Source organism: Mastigoproctus giganteus, chromosome 3 (genome assembly GCF_048544385.1).
Source record: "Mastigoproctus giganteus isolate SK-2022 chromosome 3, ASM4854438v1, whole genome shotgun sequence".
Lineage (NCBI taxonomy): Eukaryota > Metazoa > Arthropoda > Arachnida > Uropygi > Thelyphonidae > Mastigoproctus > Mastigoproctus giganteus.
This window is the reverse complement of record NC_143577.1, coordinates 144,728,242-144,751,358: the sequence shown is the minus strand read 5'-3', so window position 1 is coordinate 144,751,358 and position 23,117 is coordinate 144,728,242. Positions and strand designations below refer to the sequence as shown.

Genomic DNA, 23,117 nt, shown 5'->3' with positions numbered 1-23,117 from the left:
ATGAAAGTCTGTTCCACCAACCAACTACCTTCTGGCTAAAGGCAAATTTCCACACATCTATCCTACATCTGTCTTTCCTCAATTTGAATTTATGCCCTATCAGGTGATTATTCTGAGTAAGAGGAAGGTTTCCATCAGCATTGAGCATGCTCAAACCATTCAAACCTTTATACACCTCTATCAGATCACCTTGCCGGTGCCTAGTCTCCAGAGACTAATTTGCAAAACTTAAGCCTTTCTTTGTAAGAGCAACCCTTTGTTGCATTCACTAATTTTGTTTCCCTTCTCTGTACTCGTTCCAGCAGCTCTACATCCTTCTTGAAATAAGGCCTCCAGACCTGTATACAGTACTCAAGGTTTTGTCTGACCATTGCCTTATACAAGGGAATAATCACTTCCTTATCCGTGCTAGAAAAATTCCTGTATATCATTGACAAGACACCACGGGCTACTCTTCCAGCCCGTCTGCACTGCTCAGAAAACTTCATATCTGCCTGCACAATTACCCCCAAGTCCTTTTCATTCTCTAGCACTGTAAGTGTAGTACCACAGAGTTGATACGTTGCTGTGGGGTTACTGTTTCCCATATGTAGTACTTTACATTTGTGAATGTTAAACTTCATTTGCTACCTCTCAGCCCATCTGCTCAACCTTTACAGATCCTGTTGCAGCAGCAGCAGCAGCATAGCATCAGTAGTGTCCTTAACAACCCTGCCAACCTTTATATCGTCTGCAAACTTGGACATTAAGCTTGATATACCATCATCAATATCATTCATAAATACAGAAAACAACAATGGACCCAACACTGAACCCTGAGGGACTCCACTAATAACATTAGTCCACGATGAGCAGTGTCCATTGATTACCACTCTCTGTCTTCTCCCCTTCAATCATCCCTTTATCCATAGCAGCAATTTGCCTCCAATGCCACACTGTTCCAATTTGTGCAGCAGTCTTCCATGTGCAACAATATCAAAATCTTACAACCTATTTAAAGGGGATGTCATACAACCTATTTAACGGGGATGCCCGTCACATTCATGGGTTACACCATCGAACCTACAAATGATAGAAAGACCGAAAAGACCCGATTATTGGGGTATCTGAAGCAAGAATGGCAAACCCACTGGACAAACAGTACCAAAGGAGAAGTGACAAGGAATTTCTTCCGGACATACACAAAGTTCACCCTAAATGACTTACTTGGCTCCACCCAGGTCTGCACTCCACTTATCTCCTGACAGGTCACAGAACTGTCAATGAAAAACTTGCAGCCTTTGGGCTCCTGGAGGACCCACACTGTTTATGTGGGGAATGCAAGAGCTGGCAACATTTGATGCACCAATGCCCACTGTACGACGACCTACGTGGAATCCTAATCACCAGACTAATTTACTTACCTTAGGACCGGGAATGCCATCTCCTGAACAGCTTCAATGAGTATAGTGCACTCACCAAATTTGCAGAAGACTTATTTGCAAGAAGGAGAACACAAATTGCAATCAATGATGCATGCCATTAGCCCAATGCTACCTGCACATGAACATCCAAACTGAACCAGACTATGACCGTTATGGTGGGACCTCTCTCTCTCTCTCAGTATTGAACCTCCATCGCAAAGGATAGACGATCCGTCGCCATCTATGCGGACTCTACTAGATAATGATCTCTCTGGGTGGGACTCTTTCTCCCATGTGTGATGCAACGACTGGACATGACCACAGCAGCTCTGCTGCAGCATGCTGCCTGGTGTTCTGAACTGGGCACCCTTGCCTCGTTCACTTTCAAAACCCCATCCCTAGGCACAGAGGGGAAAGAGATAGGCCTCTGTGTAATCCCCCCTGCCTCCCCCTCTTCCCCTGGTTGGGCTTGCTCCTCTGACACTCCTGGGATCACCTTCTCTTTCGTTCCCATACTGCTACCTGTTCCCTCCCAATCTTCTTTCTCCCCCACTCTACCTCACCGAACATGAATGTCGCAACTGCAAGCGCTAAACTCCAATGTGAAAAAATTAACCTAACCTTCATTTAAAACCTATCTCGGCCTTATCTAAGCCACTAGCGTCTACCCCATTTTTTTTTTTTTTTTTAACATAGGTCCTAGCCACTGAAATTTCAGGAAATTAGGTGGCAGGGCCTACCAGAGTAAATAACTGTAATACTGGTGTACCTGGTCTGCCTCCACGGTGCCAAGTGTAGGCAACGTTGGGCTTCACTAGGGATCCCGCAGCTAAATGACCAAATGAACAACGGTACACGACAGTAAGCATGTACAATATCCATACACTTTTAAATCTCTGACCTCAAAAGTGTTCTGTTTCACAATGACAACGTACACTATGCGGAGATAGGGGAAGCCGCTGGTGCAGTGTAATACCACAGAGTTGATATGTTACTCTGGTGTTACTGCTTTCCATATGTAGTACTTTATATTTGTCAATGTTAAACTTCATTTGCTACCTATCAGCCCATCTGCTCAACTTTTCTAGATCCTGTAGCAGCAGCATACTGTCATTAGTGACCTTAACAACCCTGCCAAATCTTCATATCATCTGCAAACTTGGACATTAAGCTTGATATACCATCATCAATATCATTAAATACAGAAAACAACAATGGACCCAACACTGAACCCTGAGGGATTCCACTAATAACATTAGTCCACGAAGAGCAGTGTCCATTGATTACCACTCTCTGTCTTCTCCCATTCAACCACCCCTTTATCCATAGCAGCAATTTGCCTCCAATGCCACACTGCTCCAATTTGTGTAGCAGTCTTCCATGTGCAACAGTATCAAAAGCCTTTTTAAGATCCAAATATATGATATCAAAGTCTCTGCATCCAGTTCCTTTGTGACCACATCATAGTATCCAATCAGATTTGTCAGACGGGACTTCCCCTAAACAAAACCATGCTGTATCCGAGCTATAAGTGAAGTCTCGTCTAGATGATCCTGCAGTGCTTCTTTAACCAGTGCCTCCATTAATTTTCCTGGAACAGAAGTTAAACTCACAGGTCTAGAATTACTTGTGTCGCCCTTTGAACCTCCTTTGTGAATTGGCATCACATTTGCACATCTCCAGTCCAGGATCCAAGGAAGCTCTCATAATTATGGCTAAAGGTTTGCTTACTTCCTTTGCTGCCTCCTTTAATATAACTGGGTAGATCCCATCCACCCTGGGTGAATTTTTTATGTTTATTATGTTGTATTTTTTTTTGTTAGTTTTTTTTTTTTATGTGTATTTTTTATGTTATTACAAAATCATCTAGCTCACTGCCAGAGTTTAATTCACCTCTGCCATTCCCCTCCCTGAATAACTCCTCATGTATGAATGTAGATACAAAATACTCAATTAGTTTGTTAGTCACCCGAGCAGTACTATCAACAGATGAACCATCAGTATCCAGTGACCTAATCTGATTCATCACTTTCCTTCTAGAGTTTAAATAGGTAAAGAACTCTGCTGTTTTTCTTTGCATCCTTTGTCAAAGATTTCTCATAATCTGCCTTTGCCTGCCTAATCTCCTTTGTGGCTTGGTTTCAGACCAGCTTATATCTATCATAGGCTTCCATGTCACCCATTAATTTATATGTATCCCATGCATTTTAGTTCTCTGAAAAATGTCTCATTAGTTCATCTGACATCCATTTAGGCCTAAACCTTGAACAATATTTCTTAGTTGGTATGTAAAGCCTAGTAGCTTCCAAGATTAATTCTTTGAATGCTTCCCAATTTGAATTTGCTGTTGGTAACATCATCAGTTTGTCCCACCGTATAGAATCTAAATACTGTCTCAGACCTCCGTAGTCACCTTTATGAAAGCAAAAACCCTTCCCTTTACGCCTGATGGTAGTTACCTTCTTGAGTAAATCCCACTTCAGCACACTGTGATCACTGCCACCTAGTGGTTTCTTTATCTGCAGATTCTTAATGCATGAAGAATCATTACCGATAATCAGATCAAGAATATTACTCCCTCTAGTTGCTAACATGCTGATGTAGAAAACAAATTGTTTTCTGTGGCAATAGCAGCAATAGATCTCCCACAGAACACTTACAAGGAACTTCAGAAAGTCACAATCCTGAACACCTGTATGACAGTCAGAGTTCCTCAACCAACAGTAACACCAGACATAACAATAACCACCATGTGTACCTGGTAGCAATACCAGTCACGAGGTGGAATCCCCAAATCAGGGAAAAATAATATGAGCAATAAGAATAATAATAATAATACTAACATACTCCTTTGGGATCTTAGATTAAACAAACACCGAGCTGGAGGAAATTATGAGATCGATCAATCAAAATGATGATGCCCAAGAGCTGCCAACACCACCTGAAGTTGGCCATTGAGAGACTGACCATAGCCTATAAAAGAAGAGGGAGGGGCCTGAATGACCTCACTGAACAAGGGAAGGTGATTAAGAACCTGTGAGATTACTTTCAGGAAAACATGGCACCAATCTACCAAGCCAAAGAAAGGTAGACAAATGGTACACAACACACAATCTTAACAAGAGGACCACACTCGCACAGAGAGAAGAAACAAAGCCAGAACAATGGGCAAAGAAGGCACTCCATGGCAGACATTACAATCACTCCATCGGGACTACATAGATAAGGTGGTTTCCAAAGTTTGGCTCACGAATGGATAGGCTCTTCCAGGAGTCTGAAGGATTCATGCTTTCCATCCATGATCAAGTAATCAACACCAGCAACTACAGGAAATATGTCCCCAAGGACCCCGGGCTAACAGATGACACATCATTGATGCCACCTTGCCCCAGAAACAATCCAGCACATCACTGCAGGATGATAAATACGTGACCAGGTCACTCACAGACATGACCAGGTCACTGGGATAATACATCAGAAGCTAGCAAAAATATCTGATCAAAGAAAGTTTACCGCATTACAGGTACAAGCCTCAGGCTATACTAGACACCTCTACTCACAAACTATACTGGAACTGTGCCATAATAACAGACAAGATTATCTGCACAACAGACCAGACATAACCCTCATTGACAAGAAGGAAATTAGCATTAGTAGAGGCATATGATGCAAGAAAGCAAGCTTATGCAGTATCAGCCAAAAAAAAAAAAAAAAAAAAAAACCCTTCCACTTCACACCTCCGTTCGTTCGAAATACCTGTCCAGCTGAGCCCAGGTGCCTTTCTTCTATTTATCTTCAACAATTTCTCCTCCACTTTACTCTCAATTATTTCAAGATCATCTAGCTCATTGCCAATGTTTACTTCATCTATGGTATTCCCCTTACTGAATAACTCCTCATGTGTGAATGTAGATGCAAAATATTCATTTAGTTTGTTAGCTACCTAAGCAGGATCATGAACAGTTGAACCATCGATATCAAGTGGACCAATCTGATTCATCCCCTTCCTTCTAGAGTTTACATAAGTAAAGAACTCCTTGCTGTTTTTCTTTGCATCCCTTGCCAAAGATTTCTCGTAATCTGCCTTTGCCTTCCTAACCTCCTTTGTAACTTGGTTACAGATCAACTTATATCTATCATAGGCTTCTATGTCACATGTTAATTTATATGTATCCCATGCATTTTTCTTCTCTGCCATATGTCTCATTAGTTTATCTGACATCCATTTAGGCCTGAACCTTGAACAATATTTCTTATTTGGTATGTAAAGCCTAGTAGCTTGCAAGATAAGTTCTTTGAATGCTTCCCATTTTGAGTTTGCTGTTGGTAACATCAACAGTTGGTCCCACTGTATAGAATTTAAATACTGTCTCAGACCATCGTAGTCGCCTTTACGAAAGCAATAACCCTTCCCTTTATCCCTGATGGTAGTTACCTCCTTGAGTAAATTCCACTTCAGCACATTGTGATCACTGCCACCTAGTGGTTCCTGTATCTGCAGATTCTTAATGCATGAAGAATCACTACCGATAATCAAATCAAGAGTATTTCTCCCTCTAGTTGCCTCCCGAACATGCTGATTTAGAAAACAATCATCCAATAAATCCACAAAAGCCTTGCTAGTGAGTGAGTGAGTGACCAGCCCCCAAATTCCAGTCAATATCTGGGAAATTAAAATCCCCCATTATAAGACTCTCTGATTTACTGGCCCACTCTATTTCCCTGTACAATTTCTTATTATACTCATCAGAGTCATTAGGCCTATAGCACACTCCTACTCTCAATTTTAATCTCCCAATGCTTATTTCACGCCAAACTGACTCGACACTGCAGTGTCCAGCGATGTCGACTGGCTTCACTTCCTTGGATTTTATGTGTTTCTTAACTAATAGCATAAACTCTCCTCCCTTCCTATCCTGTCTATCCTTTCTGTAGACATTGTACTCCCCAAATTCCAGTTCTGCATTACTTATATCTGTGTGACACCACGTCTCTGATATCCTAACAATATCCGCCTTTGATGCTTTGAGCAATACCCCAAATTCATCAAATTTATTTACCAAACTCCTAGCATTGGTGTACATGCAAGTATACATGCACCTGTTCTTTTTCTTAGCTACCCTAACATAACCCATGTGTTTACTTGTACCCCAGTGACTCCCAGCAGTCTCTGAAATATCCTGCATCTTATTTTCCAGGCTGCTGCTCATTCCAATAGAAGCAGTGCAAGAATCACTTTCACAGTAGATTAATAGATTAGTAGATTAATAGATTAACAGTAGCCAGTGGCTACTGTTAATCTATTAATCCTTGTATCCCCCCAATCTAGCAGTTTTCCGACCCACCTAACACTGCCTCGATAGCATCAGCAAACATTCTTGCACCCTTTCTATTTAAGTGTATCCCATCCCTGTAGAAGGAGTCTCTCCTGTTAACAAGCACAGACCAGGCTGAAAAAAATTTTACCCTTTTGAGCCTTGCACAATCATTCCAGGGCCGAATTGATCGACATGGCTCTCATCATATACTCCCTCCTATCGTGTCTGGGCAGAATTGCAGACCATTTCAAATTCAACCCTAATTCACGGCTTTTTTTCAACAGTGACCTGTACTTGTTAAGTAATTCCGCCAGTCTCCTAGTCTTAATATCATTAGTGCCAACGTGTACAACTATATCACCTTTTGTGCCCTTAAAAGATGATATCCGCTATACAACGTCATCAACCTTTGCCCCTCACAGACATACCCTGGTCTTGTTCCACCTATCCTTTTTACAAAGCATGTTTCCCATTTCCCTGACAATAGAGTCACAACTACTACTAGTTCCTTTGGGACAAGCGCATTCTGCCTTGGGGGTTGCCGCTTGAGCAACACAGCAGTGCCCAACAGCAACAAACTCCAGAAAACGTGAGGGAAAGATCAGGAAGTACTCGATCTAAGACAAAGGAAGTCAAAGATATGTGGTAATGACCATCTTGATCATTGGGTCAACCACTGGCATGATGCCAAAGAGCCACCATAAGAACCTAGCAGCAACAGGCCTCCAAGAGAACACTTACATGGAATGCCAGAAACCCACAATCCTGAACATCTGTATGATAGTAAGAAAATTACTCAACAAACATTTTCATCAACTGGTGAAATACCACCACTTTGCTTATTGGAGGCTTGAAGTGGTGAAACCCATGTTTAGTCTCTAGAGCAAAGTTTCCGGCATCCCCCTCCCCCCATACTTATCCTTCAACCCATGCACGGTACTAAGTGCTATAGGTTTTGATACCTTTCGTGTTTGGGATTTTCATAAAAAAAAAAAAAAAACAGTAATAACAGTAACTGGACACAACCAACCAGCCCCATGCACTTTGCACCAGTTCCTGTCACGGGGCAGAAAAAATTGCTTAAAGAAGAAAAAGGTTTTTTTTTTTTTTTTTTTTAATAATAATAATTCTTTTTTTTCTATTTCCATGACCCCCCAGCAGGAAAGGGTTCAAAATGCAGTGTAGACATCTTCATATGTTATATAATTTAAATACAGTGTAACCACGATATAATGCAAGTCAAATGACAACCTTTATACCCACGTACATAGTGAAGTGCCTTATATCCAAAAAAATTTTACCATTTTTTCCCCCAGTTATTTTAACATAAATACACTTTACTAATATTTTATGAGAATACAAACTAAAAGATAAAGTATTAAAGGCTATATCATTCCCTTTACATCCTACTAATACATAATGTTATGGACTTACATTTTATGCATCCGTTCTGAGACAGTCATGTAATTTAGTTTATCGGAACAGATGACAGCATTCCTTTCAGTACATAATTCTTAATGCTGGTCAGATGCAATAATTGAAGATGTTCACTATCATTCTGAATTTCTACCAATGCCATCACCTTATTAATGTTTTCAAGCACTATTAATTTCTTGTGCTTTTTCCTTATATCAGTCATCCACATTATCTTCTGAATCACTGGCCTTGTTTGTCAATTGTCATCCCACTATTCACAGACACTGAAATTTTTTCCTCGCTCAGGTAATCTGGATCCACCTCTTCCCAAGCAGCCAGGTCATTTGCTCCAAGACTGCCACCAAGTACGTTACAAACAGCCTTTGTTTCTTGTTCCGAAAATGCTGCTAATTCAAGGTTATTGTTAGTGATCTCATCTTTTCCAATACATATTTTCCAGCAGTTTTCTATTGAACTTAATTTCTTCCACACTAATCCAGTATTGTATGCAAGCATTAATGATTTTATAAATTCTAGTACTTCAATTTCTGAGTTCACAATAACAGCAAGTAGTTCACCAAAACAGTAGGCTTTGAAAGCTCGAATAATGCCCTGACCCATGGGCTGAATTAGTGTGCAGTTGTGTTCCTCAGCAGAAACATGACTCTGATTTTGCCATCTTTCAATTTCAGGACATCAGCCAAAGGATGAGTTGGGCAGTGATCCAACAGTAACAGAGCCTTTTCTTCAAGTTTTCTGGAAAGCAAGTGGAAAAACTCACTTTCAAAAGATGAAGCAAAAATATCAACCATCATCCAAGCACTGGAGATATTTTTACAAATCACAGGTAGAGATTTCAGGTTGACATGCTCAATACACTGGATACTTCAAATTTTACTGATGCACAATGCCTTTACCTTGTGATTTCCAGTCTTGTTTATAACACAGTAATTCTCTCTTTGTTAGTTTCCATGCCGGCTTTGTTTAGTTCCTTTCTAATGTCCAGTGCCTTGTCAGGGAGAAGTTTATAACACAGTGCTGTTTCGAAAAACACCTGGGAGTAATTGTGCAGTCAGTTTTTTGATATTTTAAGCGAAAAAATGATGACAACACTGACATTACAATATTTATTTTAGAATTACTAAGCAAATTATTTGCTAAATATTTTTTGGCCCCTGGGGAATTTTTTTCTTAAAGTAGCTTGGCAGTCAACGTTTTAAAGGTAGGAAAGGTGGTTAGCTGTTGGATAAACTCTATATGCTAATCTAACCACCGGTGATCCAGCAACCCACAGGTCCCAACACTGCGGATTAGTGACGGTCAACCTGTACTTGGATTTCAAGAAAGCTTTTAACACTGTTGCACATGAATGGAAGACTATTATACAAATTGGAGCACGTATTAAGGGTAAGTTGCTACATTGGAAATAGGGTGGTTCAGTGGGAGAAGACAGAGTGGGTAATCAATGGACGCTGCTCTTCGTGGACTAATGTTATTAGTGGAGTCCCCCAGGGTTCAGTGTTGGGCCCACTGTTATGTATATTTATCAATGATATTGATGAAGGTATATCAGGCTTAACGTCGAATTTTGCAGATGTTACAAAGGTTGGCAGGGTTGTTAGTGACTAATGGCAGCATGCACTGCAACAGGATCTAGAAAATTTGGGCAGGTGGGCTAAGAAGTGGCAACTGAAGTTTAACATTGACAAATGCAAAGTTCTGCATATGGGTAGACATAACCTCAGAAAAATGTACTAACTGTGCGGTACTGCACTTAGGGTGGTAGAAAACGAAAAAGACCTGGGAGTAATTGTGCAGTCAGATATGAATTTTCTGAGCAACGCAGACAGGCTGCCAGAGCAGGTCATGGAGTATTGTCAATTATATACAAGAAGTTTGCTAGTAGAGAAAGTATACAGGTCTGGAGGTCTCATTTTAGGAAGGATGAAGAGTTGCTTGAGCAACTTTTTGGCCCCTGGGGAATCAATCCTGAACAGTAGTTCAAGATTGGTGAAGGGAACAGAAGGGTGATCTTACGAAGAAAGGTTAAGTTCTGCAAATTTCAGCATCTGGAGACTAGGCACCTGTGCAGTGATCTGATTGAGGGGTATAAGGCTTTGAATGGGTTGAGCAGGCTCAATTCTGATGAGATTCTTTCTCTTGCTCAGATTATAAACCTGAGGGGGCATAAATTCAAATTGAGGAAAGACAGTTATAGAATAGATGTGCAGAAATTTGCCTTCAGCCAGCAGGTAGTTGATTGCTGGAACAAACTTCCATCTGTCATTGTGGAAGTTGATAGCTTAAATAAATTCAAGGAGGAACTGGACAAACACATTTAGAGGGAATGAATATGTAAAATGGGTTGGTTTTTTTTTTGGTTGATACTACATAAAATTGCTCTCTTCCATCACATGCCTCTACTACAACTACTACTGCTGCTGTAATGTCTCCAAATGCAAATTTGCTTAAAAGCCTCATCTGGGATATCCCATGACATGCCTTCCCTTTCCAAAGCTACCCTTCAAAAGATTTAAACGTATCTCCACATCCACTAAGTAGCATATGAAATTTAAGTGCCTGTGCTTTCAAAATTACCCCATTTATCGTACTTCTTCACTATGCTTCTGTAGAAATTGCATGTATGTAGAAACCACTTCTATAAGCATTGTTCCACATTACATTACTGTTTTAACAAAATCTAGTTTTCTTTCTTTGGAGCCCTAATTCATCTTCTGCGGGGTCCACAAACGCAACTTTTCTTTCTCTTTCATCAAACTGCAGATTCTTCCTTTTGGAATTCCACGCTCATGAAATATACTGCATTTTGTTTCGGCACTCTTTACTCTTTTAATAATCTTTAACTTTCTTCAACTGTATAATTTTTTTCTTTTGGTGGCCTACTGATTTACTAATTTTGCTGTATATTTATTTCTGATGCCTAGATTCTACCGTGTTTTGAGAAAATTAAATCAAAACCAAACTGTCTAGCCTATTATAGTGCCAAAGTGAAGTCCTAATTTCTCCATCAACCACTTCTATTTACACATATTTTTGTCTAGTTTAGTACTTAGCAGTTTTTCCTATCCTAAGCATAACTTATTATCGAAGAAAAGATGTTGTACTATTACAAAAATTTATTTTGATCTTACCAAAATGTACTGTTCAAGTGCAGTACTAATGTACTGCACTTGAACAGTAGCTGTATTCTCCTCCAGAGGTAGCTGTTTGTAATTAGCATTCCACTGATATACTCCTTTACTGCATCTCTAGCTAAGGGAGAAACTGAGTGTATACAGTAATTAACCTCTGACGAGTCCTGTTGTTTACAAGGATTTTTTTTTTTTGGCTGATGCTGCATAAGCTCATACATTTGCTTTCTTGCATCACATGTCACTACTACTACTACTACTCTGCAACCGAATACTGAAGTGAAATGCAGCCAATTTAAAAATTAATTTGCCCACTTGGAAATATGGTAGAAGGGTACAGTAGATATAAAGTATTCACTTTTTTCCAGTTTCCAATATGAAATTGCTAGTTCTTCGAGTAATTTTTTCATAATTAGTTTTTGGGGGACATGATCATACCTGCAGTATATCTGACACCATGGTATGAAGAGATGTGTGATATTGAGGTTACACTGTTTAAAATATTAATCTCTCTGATCAGAGTAAACAGATTTGATTCACATGTGTACACATGTGATTTTACCTTTTTAATCTACAGATTTTCTAGCAAAGAAATAACGAGAAGCATCCTTTTTACCAAATGCTGATTACCTATATTTGAACATGCCTTTCAAGTACATAATAAGTTTGTTATTCCTTCCACTATTCTGAATAGTCATGAAGTGCATGTATATATCTACCCTCCCTTGCAGATTTTTTTTACCAATCAAAATTAAAATAAATAAAAACTTATACTTACAGACTCGCTTTTGTTTGAAATGAAAACAACATAGCAAAATGGAAGTAAGTCATGCTGATTGTCCCTAATTAACTCGCATAGTTTCCACACATTTTCTTCACTAGAAAAGACAAAAAGAACACGATTACTCATTACTCAGTTATATATATATTACTTCATTTATACTGCTATTTAGAAATATTCAAAAAATGTTTTTCCACAAGATATCTATATAGTACTGTATTTGTGAATATTCACAGTTAAATAAGTCATTTCAAGAGGATGACAGCTTTGCATCAATTTAAAAAAAAAAAAATACACACACACACACACACACACACACACACACACACACACACACACACACACACACACACACACACACACACACACACACACACACGTCGATGGGTGAGCTGTAGTGGGCTCGTGAGAGCCCATTGTTATTTTTTTTGAAAATTTGCGAGCCCATTGTTGAGACGATCATTTATTTTACAAATGAAATCCTGAATGCAACTGAGTATCCAGAGCCAAAACTACAGTGGGGCAAGTGGGGCCCCATCCCCAGCATTTTAATGGTGTAATCGACCAGTTATGTATTTTAAAATTGCTCCATTTCTGATTTAATTACAGTCAGTCCTCTGTTTAACGAACTTCTTTATAGCGATTTTTTTTTAAATTCCTTTTTGGTAAGTTATTAAATTTAAAATAGTTTCCGTTGAATGAGGAAAATTTCCACATAATGAACGGATTACAAGACAACTGTACGCATTGTTTTCACCTCTGGCCTTTAGGCAATTTAGGTAATTATAAAGCGTGAATTAAGAGTGAAAGGGATTACCATTTCACAATGTTAGTGGTGTCCGTAAAACCTATGCAGTCACATACCGAGAAGTTGCACTAGTCAATATGCTTTCCATAGCTAGAGGATTAAGAAGATTCCCAACATGGATAACAGCCTCTGGTCAACCTGTGTTGTGGTTCCCTTTTACTCCAACAAACAGGCATATATTTTTCGGAGAAGTGAGTGATCCACACCTTCCAGTAAATTTCTCCTGTCTATGTTTACATGGTCACAGTAGCTGAATATCCATGTGATTCCGACATTTTGCACAGGTTTTTTTTTTTTTTTTTTTTTTGTTAGTTGTTGGCGCATCAGCTTCTGTGGCCATAATGCACCTCTCAAAGTTTTTGCATTTTCTACTCTGATCCAAGCCCGAAGTGGGATTCGAACCCGCAACCTGTGGGTCACCAGGTAGGACTTTACCCACTCGGCTAGCCCAGTCAGCTTTTGCAGAGTATTCAAACAACTAGTGACAGTAACAGCGTAGAGGGGAGGAGGGATTGAGACAACTAAGATATTATATAAACTTTACGAAGATGAAATGTTGGCAGATTTTGAAACTTCGTCGAGGCTTTCACTGTGTAGAAAATATTCCAAAATATAATGGTATACAGGCAATAATAATAATAATAATAATAATAATATAAAAAAAAAAACTGTATGCATTATATCACCAATCTCGAAAAATCCAGCGCGAATTAAGGATTATTGCTAAAGAACTTCATGTGGAAACTATAAAGATCGGTCACGTGTTTGGGCCACGATGGGCAGCTTGTAGCTTGTGGATAGCAATTATGGGTTGGAGGAATTATCCCGCTTTGTGAAAACATTTTGAATCAGAAAGTTAAATGTTTTGGTTTATTAAAACGACTTTTCAATCTGTAATTTCTTAACAATTTAGCACTAATGATCAACATCCTGCAGAAGCTCTTACCTTTCAGAAGCTTTACAGAATCACTATGGTAAAAGCAGATAAATTAATTACCATCATTATTAGCCATATGGTACAAGGAAGCCTGATGCTTATGATGCTGCACCTGCCAAAAAAAAAAAAAAAAAAAAAAAAAATTCCCTGAGTTACCCTGAGAGAGAGAGAGAGAGAGAAGTAGAAAGGAATCACCAAGAAAGAGAAGAATGATGATATCCAGCTCAGGACCTTGGGTTTGCCAAGTCCATACTCACCAGATGTGAGCCCCTGGGATTCGAACTATCAATGCTATTGCTAATTTGAAAAATTGTGAAGGAAATTATGATGCTAAAATTGAGAGCATGCTGAAGTGGAAAGAATTTGAAGGAATCAAAATCAAAAGTAAGAACACATTTAAAAAATTATCTCGTGACAAGTTATTAAATGCATTGTTTTATCCTTAAAGGATAAGTTATTAATGCAACAGAGTGATTTTAAATTAAATAAAGAAAATAATGATGATGCCATTGACAACAAAGAATTGAAGGAAATTTTATTTTAAACATATGCTACCCGAAATCGTGGAATATGAAAGAACTTTCGTCTCTGTGGCAAGACGGTGAAAACCAAATAAGAAACTTAAGTTTTCTGATAAAATATGAAATAAAAATGAATGATTTTAGAGATTTTGTCAAAGACAGTTTATCTTTAAAATAGTGAAATTCCAAAATTCCCTTTTCAATTAAGAAAGCCAGAAATATCTTTGAAAACATTGCGATTAGCGGTGCTGAAGCTGAGTGAGCTTTCAGCGTAATGAATAATATTATGTAAATGAATGAATAATGTTGGCAATTAAACATGTTGCAGATTATGATGACCATACATCTAAATGGAAAACCACTGCTTCAATTTGATTCGGATCATTATGCCAGATCTTTCCTCCATAATCATCACTCAGCTATTGAGCAAAGAAGAAGATCGACAACAAATATTAATAAAGAAGTAAATTGCACGTGGCAATTTTTAGAATAAATTTTTCTTGAATATTTGTGTAATAATATTTTTACATGTAATCTGTGACTTTTGTGTACCTTTTCTAGAATAGTTTGTTTTTTATGTAATATTTGTTTTTATATTGTGGAATGTTTTGTGATAGCTTTTATGTTATTTGTGATATAGGAAATATTTCATACTATTTTTTATTCACAATATTAAAATTTTATCATGAAAAAATGAATCAATTATATTTTCCTAGTTGTTAAAAAATAAAAATATGAATAAAAAAGTTGTGCGTGTGCCAAGCATGCGCAGTAGATGATTTATGTGAAACATCCTTCGCATTTCTTTTAGATATTTTGATTTGTATATATTTATTACGAAATAAAAAAGCTTTTTTATTGTAAATATTTTATTGACCATTCACAAATTTTCATAATTTCTGGAACACAAGATACAATGGATTTATGATAACTAAAGTAAGAGATGTATACCTGAGATTGCAATTTATCTAAATGTCTCTGGAAAACAGCATCGATTGAAGTACCGATCTTGTAGTTCAAGTGACATACGTAGCTGTTAGGGGCACCTAACAATGGAATGAAAATGCGAGATGAAAAAAATATATATATATATTGATAAATACTTGTACAGTATTGTCGCAGTCATATGACAAATACATGTATTGCTGCAACTTACTGAAATAGTAAGTTCAGGAAGTATGATTGTGACATCATACTATTCAAGAATTCTAAAAAGTTAGAACTCCGGACACTATCGTATCCAGGAATCATCATAAGGAGAGGCATGACAACCAGATTTTTGAGTGTTCTTTTTTTTTTTTACAGACCTAGGAACATTATACATATGGTTAATGGGGGAATAAGCCCCATCTGTCCACCTCCCTAAATCTGCACCTGACTCGAGATATCAAACCGGTCACGATAAATGCGTCACACGCTCTAATCACACTACTAGTAGTGAGCAGCGCCTCTGGTGGAAGCCTCGGATGACCGATCAAATTTACTCAGTAGAAAGTCGGCAAAACTGCAAGCCCATTGTTAAAATATTCACAACTCACCACTATGTCTGCGTGCATGTGGATGGACAGTAAAATCCCATTATGGAACTTTCAAAGGAGCTAGCCCCTAGTCCTCCTTGGTGATTATTTTTATCAATATTTTGCAACACAAAATTAAAATTTTAAAAATATTTTTATTAAACTAAACATATTAGCATTAGTTGACGCATACGATGCAAGAAAGCAAGTTCATACAGCATCAGCCAAAAAAAAAAAATATATCACCCATCCGGTCACTCCAAATGTTTGTCTAGTTCAGCCTTAAATATATTTAAGCTATCAACTTCCACAACAACAGATGGAAGTCTGTTCCAGAAATCAACTATCTGCTGGCTAGCAAACTTCCACACATCTGTTCTACAACTTTCTTTCCTAAATTTGAATCTATGCCTTGCGCAGGTTTCTGAGCAAGCGGAAGTATCCTGTCAGCATTGAGCCTGCTCAAGCCATTCAAGGACTTATACACCTCAATCAAATCACCTTGAAGGTGCCTAGTCTCCAGATGCTGCAACTTGCAGAACTTAAGCCTTTCTTCGCAAGTGCTGCCCCTTGTTCTTCTCACCAATCTTGTTGCCCTTCTCTGTACTCATTCTAGCAACTCCACATCCTACATAAAATGAGGCCTCCAGACCTGTACACAGTACTCAAGGACTTATACACCTCATTGCCTTATATATATCTTGAGTTATTACTGTATAAATGTATTATTAACATAATATTAATGTTATCATTGATGAAATTTAATGCTGCTAACTTGAACACACAAAACTAATCACTGTATCAGCAAAAGAAGTGGATGAAAAACATTGAATTAAAAAAAAATGTGAATGTGCCAATAAATGGGAAGGCACGTAGTTGTAAAGAGTAGCCCTTCTACATTTAAAGCTTGAGGTTAATATGAAAATAAACAAAAGGCACCTGCACTGGAAACAATTTATATGAAGTAAACAAACTGCATTATACACAATTCCAATAATTCAGTCTCTATCATCCCTTTCCCAAAACCAAAGCTCAAGGGGAAGTATGAGACTGCTTCTACAGGGATGGGATACACTTAAATAGAAAGGGTGCAAGAATATTTGCTGATGCTATTGAGACAGTGTTAGGTGGGTCGGAAAACTGCTAGCTTGGGGGGATACAAGGACTAATAGATTAACAGAAGCCACTGGCAGAGGTGAAAGTGATTCTTGCACTGCTTCTATTGGAATGAGCAACAGCCTGGAAAACAAGATGCAGGATATTTCAGAGCCTGCTGGGAGTCATTGCGGTACAAATAAACACATGGGTTGTTTTAGGGTAGCTAAGAATAGGAACAATTGCATGTATACTTACATGTACACCAATGCTAGGAGTTTGGTAAATAAATTTGATGAATTTGAGGTATTGCTCAGAATATCAAAGGCAGATATTGTTGGGATATCAGAGATGTGGTGTCACACAGATATAAGGAATGCAGAACTGGAATTTGGGGAGTACAATGTGTACAGGAAGGATAGAAAAGATAGAAAGGGAGGATGGGTTATACTATTAGTTAAGAAACACAAATTCCAATGAAGTGAAGCCAGTCGACATCACTGCACAGTGCTGTGTCGAGTCAGTTTGGTGAGACGTAAGCATTGGGAGATCAAAATTGAGAGTAGGAGTGTGTTACAGGCCTAATGACTCTGATCAGTATAATAACGAACTGTACAGGGCAAGAGAGTGGGCCAATAAATCAGAGAGTCTTATAATAGGGGATTTTAATTTCCCAGATATTGACCGAAATTTGATGATTAGTCACTCACACACTAGCAAGGCTTTTGTGGATTTACTGGATGATTGTTTTCTACATCAGCATGTTCGGGAGGCAACTAGAGCGAGTAATACACTTGATCTGATTATCAGTAGTGATTCTTCATGCATTAAGAATCTGCAGATAAAGGAACCACTAGGTGGCAGTGATCACAGTGTGCTGAAGTGGAATTTACTCAAAGAGGTAACTACCATCAGGGATAAAGGGAAGGGTTTTTGCTTTCTTAAAGGTGACTACGGTGGTCTGAGTAGCCGAGTGGGCAGGAGCAGGAGTGCAGTAGCACACACTCTTTGAGTAGACCGGGGTTCAAGCCCCTGACTGCTGAATACGGTCGATCTGCCAACCTGCACTGGACAAGAGTGGCAGATTATGGTCCATTTCTCTCAGCATGAATTGTCGAGGAGGCTTCCATCCTGCAGTGGGTTGATAATGGGTGCACTTTACTTTACTTTACGGTGGTCTGAGGCAGTATTTAAATTCTATACGGTGTGACCAACTGATGATATTACCAACAGCAAATTCAAAATGGGAAGCATTCAAAGAATTTATCTTATAAGCTACTAGGCTTTAAATACCAACTAAGAAATATTGTTCAATATTTAGGCCTAAATGGATGTCAGATGAACTAATGAGACATGTGGCAGAGAAGAAAAATGCATGGGATACATATAAATTAATGGGTGACATGGAAGCCTACGATAGATATAAGCTGGTCTGTAACCAAATCACAAAGGCAGATTATGAGAAATCTTTGGCAAAGGATGCATCTACATTCACCCATGAGGAGTTATTCAGGGAGGGGATTGCCAGAGATGAGTTAAACTCTGGCAGTGAGCTTGATGATTTTGTAATAACTGAAAGGAAAGTGGAGGAGAAATTGTTGAAGATAAACATAAAAAAGGCACCCGGGGTGGACGGGATCTATCCAGTTATATTAAAGAGGCAAGAAAGGAAGTAAGCAAACCCTTATCCATAATTATAAGAGCTTCTTTGGAATCAGGGGAGGTACCCATGGACTGGAGATGTGCAAATGTAACCCCAATTCACAAAGGAGGATCAAAGGGCAACACAAGTAATTATAGACCTGTTAGTTTAACTTCTGTTCCGAAATTAATCGAAGCACTGGTTAAAGAGGCACTGCAGGATCATCTAGACAAGACTTCAGTTATAGCTCGGACACAGCATGATTTTGTTAAAGGAAAGTCTTGCCTGACCAATTGGATTGGATACTATGATGTGGTCACAAAGGAACTAGATGCAGGGAATAACTTTGATATCATATATTTGGATCTTAGAAAGGCTTTTGATACTGTTGCACATGGAAGACTGCTGCACAAATTGGAGCAGTGTGGCATTGGAGGCAAATTGCTGCTATGGATAAAGGGATGGTTGAGTGGGAGAAGAGAGTGGTAATCAATGGAAAATGCTCATCGTGGACTAATGTTATTAGTGGAGTCCCTCAGGGTTCAGTATTAGGTCCACTGTTGTTTTCTGTATTTTAAATGATAATGATGATGGTATTTGACATGAAAAGGCATTTGACTCCATACAGCATAAGGCAATGTTTTGGGCACTGGAAAGACAAGGCATAGATACTCCATATATTATGATTTTGAAGAAAATATATGAGAGTGCTACATCCTTTATTAGACTAGACAAAGTAGGAAATTTAAAATCGAGAAAGGAGTTCGACAAGGAGACACAATATCTCCGAAGCTGTTTACTGCTGCCCTTGAGGAAGCTTTCAGAAGATTAGACTGGTCGCAGAAAGGAGTCAATGTGAACGGAGAGTACCTAAACCATTAACGATTTGCAGATGACATTGTAGTCATAAGCCACGATCCCAAAGAATTAGAGGAAAATCTTAATCAGTTATGCACAGTTAGTAAGGATTTTGGACTAAAGATGAATATGGCTAAAACAAAAGTAATGATGAACAAGTATGCCACTGAAAGGGAAATAATGATTGAAGGAGCAGTAATTGAAAAGGTGGAGTCATATACTTATCTGGGACAAGTTATTAGCTGTAATAATGATAAATGGCTGGAAGTCAAGAGAAGAATAAATTTTGGATGGATAGCATTCAGGAAATATAGTCACATACTGAAGAGCAATATCCCAGTTTGTCTGAAACGTAAAATAATGAATCAATGTATACTCCCCACCATGACTTATGGAAGTGAAACTTGGGCACTCACCAAAAGAATGGAAGAGAAGCTAAGAACTACACAGCGAAGAATGGAACGAATTATATTGGGAATTAGACTGTTAGATAAGAAGAGAAACACATGGATTAGGCAGCAAACTCAAGTAAAGGACATTCTTATCAAAACTAAAGAACTAAAATGGTCTTGGGCAGGACACATAGCTAGAAGACATGATGACAGATGGACTAAGAAAATAACAGAATGGTACCCAAGAGGAGCTAGAAGAAAACCTGGAAGACAAAGGCGGAGATGGATAGATGAAATTCATGAGTTTTTGAGTAGTAAATGGATGGCCAGTGCTCAAAACAGAAGGAACTGTAAAGTTGCTGGAGAGGCCTTCATCCTGCAGTGGATTGAAAATGGCTGATGATGATGATGATGATGGTATATCAAGCTTAATGTCCAAGTTTGCAGACGATACAAAGGTTGGCAGGGTTGTTAAGGACACTAATGATAGTACGCTGCTGCTACAGCAGGATCTAGAAAAGTTGAGTAGATGGGCTGAGAGGTGGCAAATGAAGTTTAACACTGACAAATGTAAAGTAATACATATGGGAAGCAGCAACCCCAGAGTGACATATTAGCTTTAGCATTAGTAGAGGCATATGACACAAGAAAGCAAGCTTATTCAGCATCAGCCAAAAAAAAAAAAACACACCACTCCCATTTCACCCCTCCGTTCGTTCGAAATACCTGTCCAGTTGAGCCTTAAATTTGTTTAGGCTATCAACTTCAACAACAAATGATGGAAGTCGGTTCCACCAACCAACCACCCGCTGGCCAAAGGCAAATTTCCGCACATCTATCCGACATCCGTCCTTCCTCAATTTGAATTTATGCCCTCTGAGGTGATTATTCTGAGCAAGATGAAGAATCCCATTGGCATTGAGCATGCTCAAACCATTCAAAGCCTTATACACCTCTATCAGATCACCTCGCCGGTGCCTAGTCTCCAGACTTTGTAATTTGAAAAACTTAAGCCTTTCTTCGTAAGAGCAATCCTTTGTTCCATTCACTAATCTTGTTGCCCTTCTCTGTACCCGTTCCAGCAGCTCTACATCCTTCTTGAAATGAGGCCTCCAGACCTGTATACAGTACTCAAGATGTGGCCTAACCATTGCCTTAAACAAGGGAATAATCACCTCCTTATCCCTGCTAGAAAAATTCCTGTATATCATTGACAAGACACCATGAGCTACTCTTGCAGCTCGTCTGCACTGCTCAGAGAACTTCATATCTGCCTGCACAATTACCCCCAGGTCCTTTTCATTCTCCACCACTGTCAGTGTAGTACCGCAGAGTTGATACGTTGCTCTGTGGTTACTGTTTCCCATAGGTAGTACTTTACATTTGTCAATGTTAAACTTCATTTGCCACCTCTCAGCCCATCTGTTCAACCTTTCCAGATCCTGTTGCAGCAGCATAACGTCAGTAGTGTCCTTAACAACTCTGCCAACCTTTGTATCATCTGCAAACTTGGACATTAAACTTGATATACCATCATCAATATCATTCATAAACACCGAAAACAACAACGGACCCAACACTGAACCCTGAGGAACTCCACTAATAACATTAGTACACGTTGAGCAGTGTCCATTGATTACCACTCTGTCTTCTGCCACTCAACCATCCCCTTATCCATAGCAGCAATTTGCCTCCAATGCCACACTGCTCCAATTTGTGCAGCAGTCTTCCATGTGCAACAGTATCAAAAGCCTTTCTAAGATCCAAATATATAATATCAAAGTTATTCCCTGCATCCAGTTCTTTTGTGACTACATCATAGTATCCAATCAAATTGGTCAGGCAAGACCTGCCCTTAACAAAACCATGCTGCATCTGAGCTATAACTGAATTCTTGTCTAGATGATCCTGCAGTGCTTCTTTAACCAGTGCCTCCATTAATTTACCTGGAACGGAAGTTAAACTAACAGGTCTATAATTACTTGTGTCAGCCTTTGATCCTCCTTTGTGAATTGGGGTTACATTTGCACATCTCCAGTCTATGGGTACCTCCCCTGAGTCCAAAGAAGCTCTCATAATTATGGCTAGGGGTTTGCTTACTTCCTTTGCTGCCTCCTTTAATACAACTGGATAGATCCCATCCACCCCAGGTGCCTTTTTTATGTTTATCCTCAACAATCTCTCCTCCACTTTCCTCTCAGTTATTACAAAATCATCTAGCTCACTGCCAATGTTTACTTTACCTACGTCATTCTCCTTCTTGAATAACTCCTCATGCGTGAATGTAGATGCAAAATACTCGTTTAGATTGTTAGCCACCCGAGCAGGATCCTCAACTGTTGAACCATCAATATCCAGTGGACCAATCTGATTAATCCCTTTCCTTCTTGAGTTTAAATAGGTAAAGAACTCTTTTCTGTTTTTCTTTGTATCCTTTGCCAAGGATTTTTCATAGTCTGCCTTTGCCTACCTAATATCCTTTGTGACTTGGTTACAGACCAACATATCTATCATAGGCTTCCATGTCACCCATTAATTTGTATGTATTCCATGCATTTTTCTTCTCTGCCACATGTCTCATTAGTTCATCTGACAACCATTTAGGCCTAAACTTGAACAATATTTCCTAGTTGGTATGTAAAGACTGGTAGCTTCCAAGATTAGTTCCTTGAATGCTTCCCATTTTGAGTTTGCTGTTGGTAACATCATCAGTTGGTCCCACTGTATAGAATTTAAATACTGTTTCAGACCATCATAGTCGCCTTTACGAAAACAAAAACCCTTCCCTTTACCTCTGATGGTAGTTACCTCCTTGAGTAAATCCCACTTCAACACACTGTGATCACTGCCACCTAGTGGTTCATTTATCTGCAGATTCTTAATGCATGAAGAATCACTACTGATAATCAGATCAAGAATATTGCTCCCTCTTGTTGCCGCACGAACATGCTGATGTAGAAAACAATCATCCAATAAATCCACAAAAGCCTTGCTAGTGTGTTTGTGACCATCCCACAAATTCCAGTCAATATCTGGGAAATTAAAATCCCCCATTATAAGACTCTCTGATTTACTGGCCCACTCTATTTCCCTGTACAATATCTTATTATACTCATCAGAGTCATTAGGCCTATAGCACACTCCTACTCTCAATTTTAATTTCCCTATGCTTATGTCACACCAAACTGACTCGACACTGCCCTGTCCATCAATGTCGACTGGCTTCACTTCCTTGGATTTTATGTGTTTCTTAACTAATAGCATAACCCCTCCTCCC

At 38.9% G+C, this 23,117-nt stretch overlaps 1 protein-coding gene across 2 annotated transcripts in view; it reads right to left on the bottom strand.

Annotated features, from left to right (window-relative positions):
• The window catches only part of tun (N-terminal glutamine amidase tungus), a 100,853-nt gene that overhangs the window by 65,020 nt on the left and 12,716 nt on the right, over window positions 1-23,117 (bottom strand). For both annotated transcript variants that reach the window (XR_016546788.1, XM_090370691.1), the window contains exon 2: window positions 12,068-12,167. Coding sequence is in view for 1 of the 2 variants with exons in the window: in XM_090370691.1 (XP_090226817.1) it covers window positions 12,068-12,167 (100 nt within the window). In the remaining variant the exon portion in view is untranslated. The remainder of the gene's footprint in view (window positions 1-12,067; window positions 12,168-23,117) is intronic.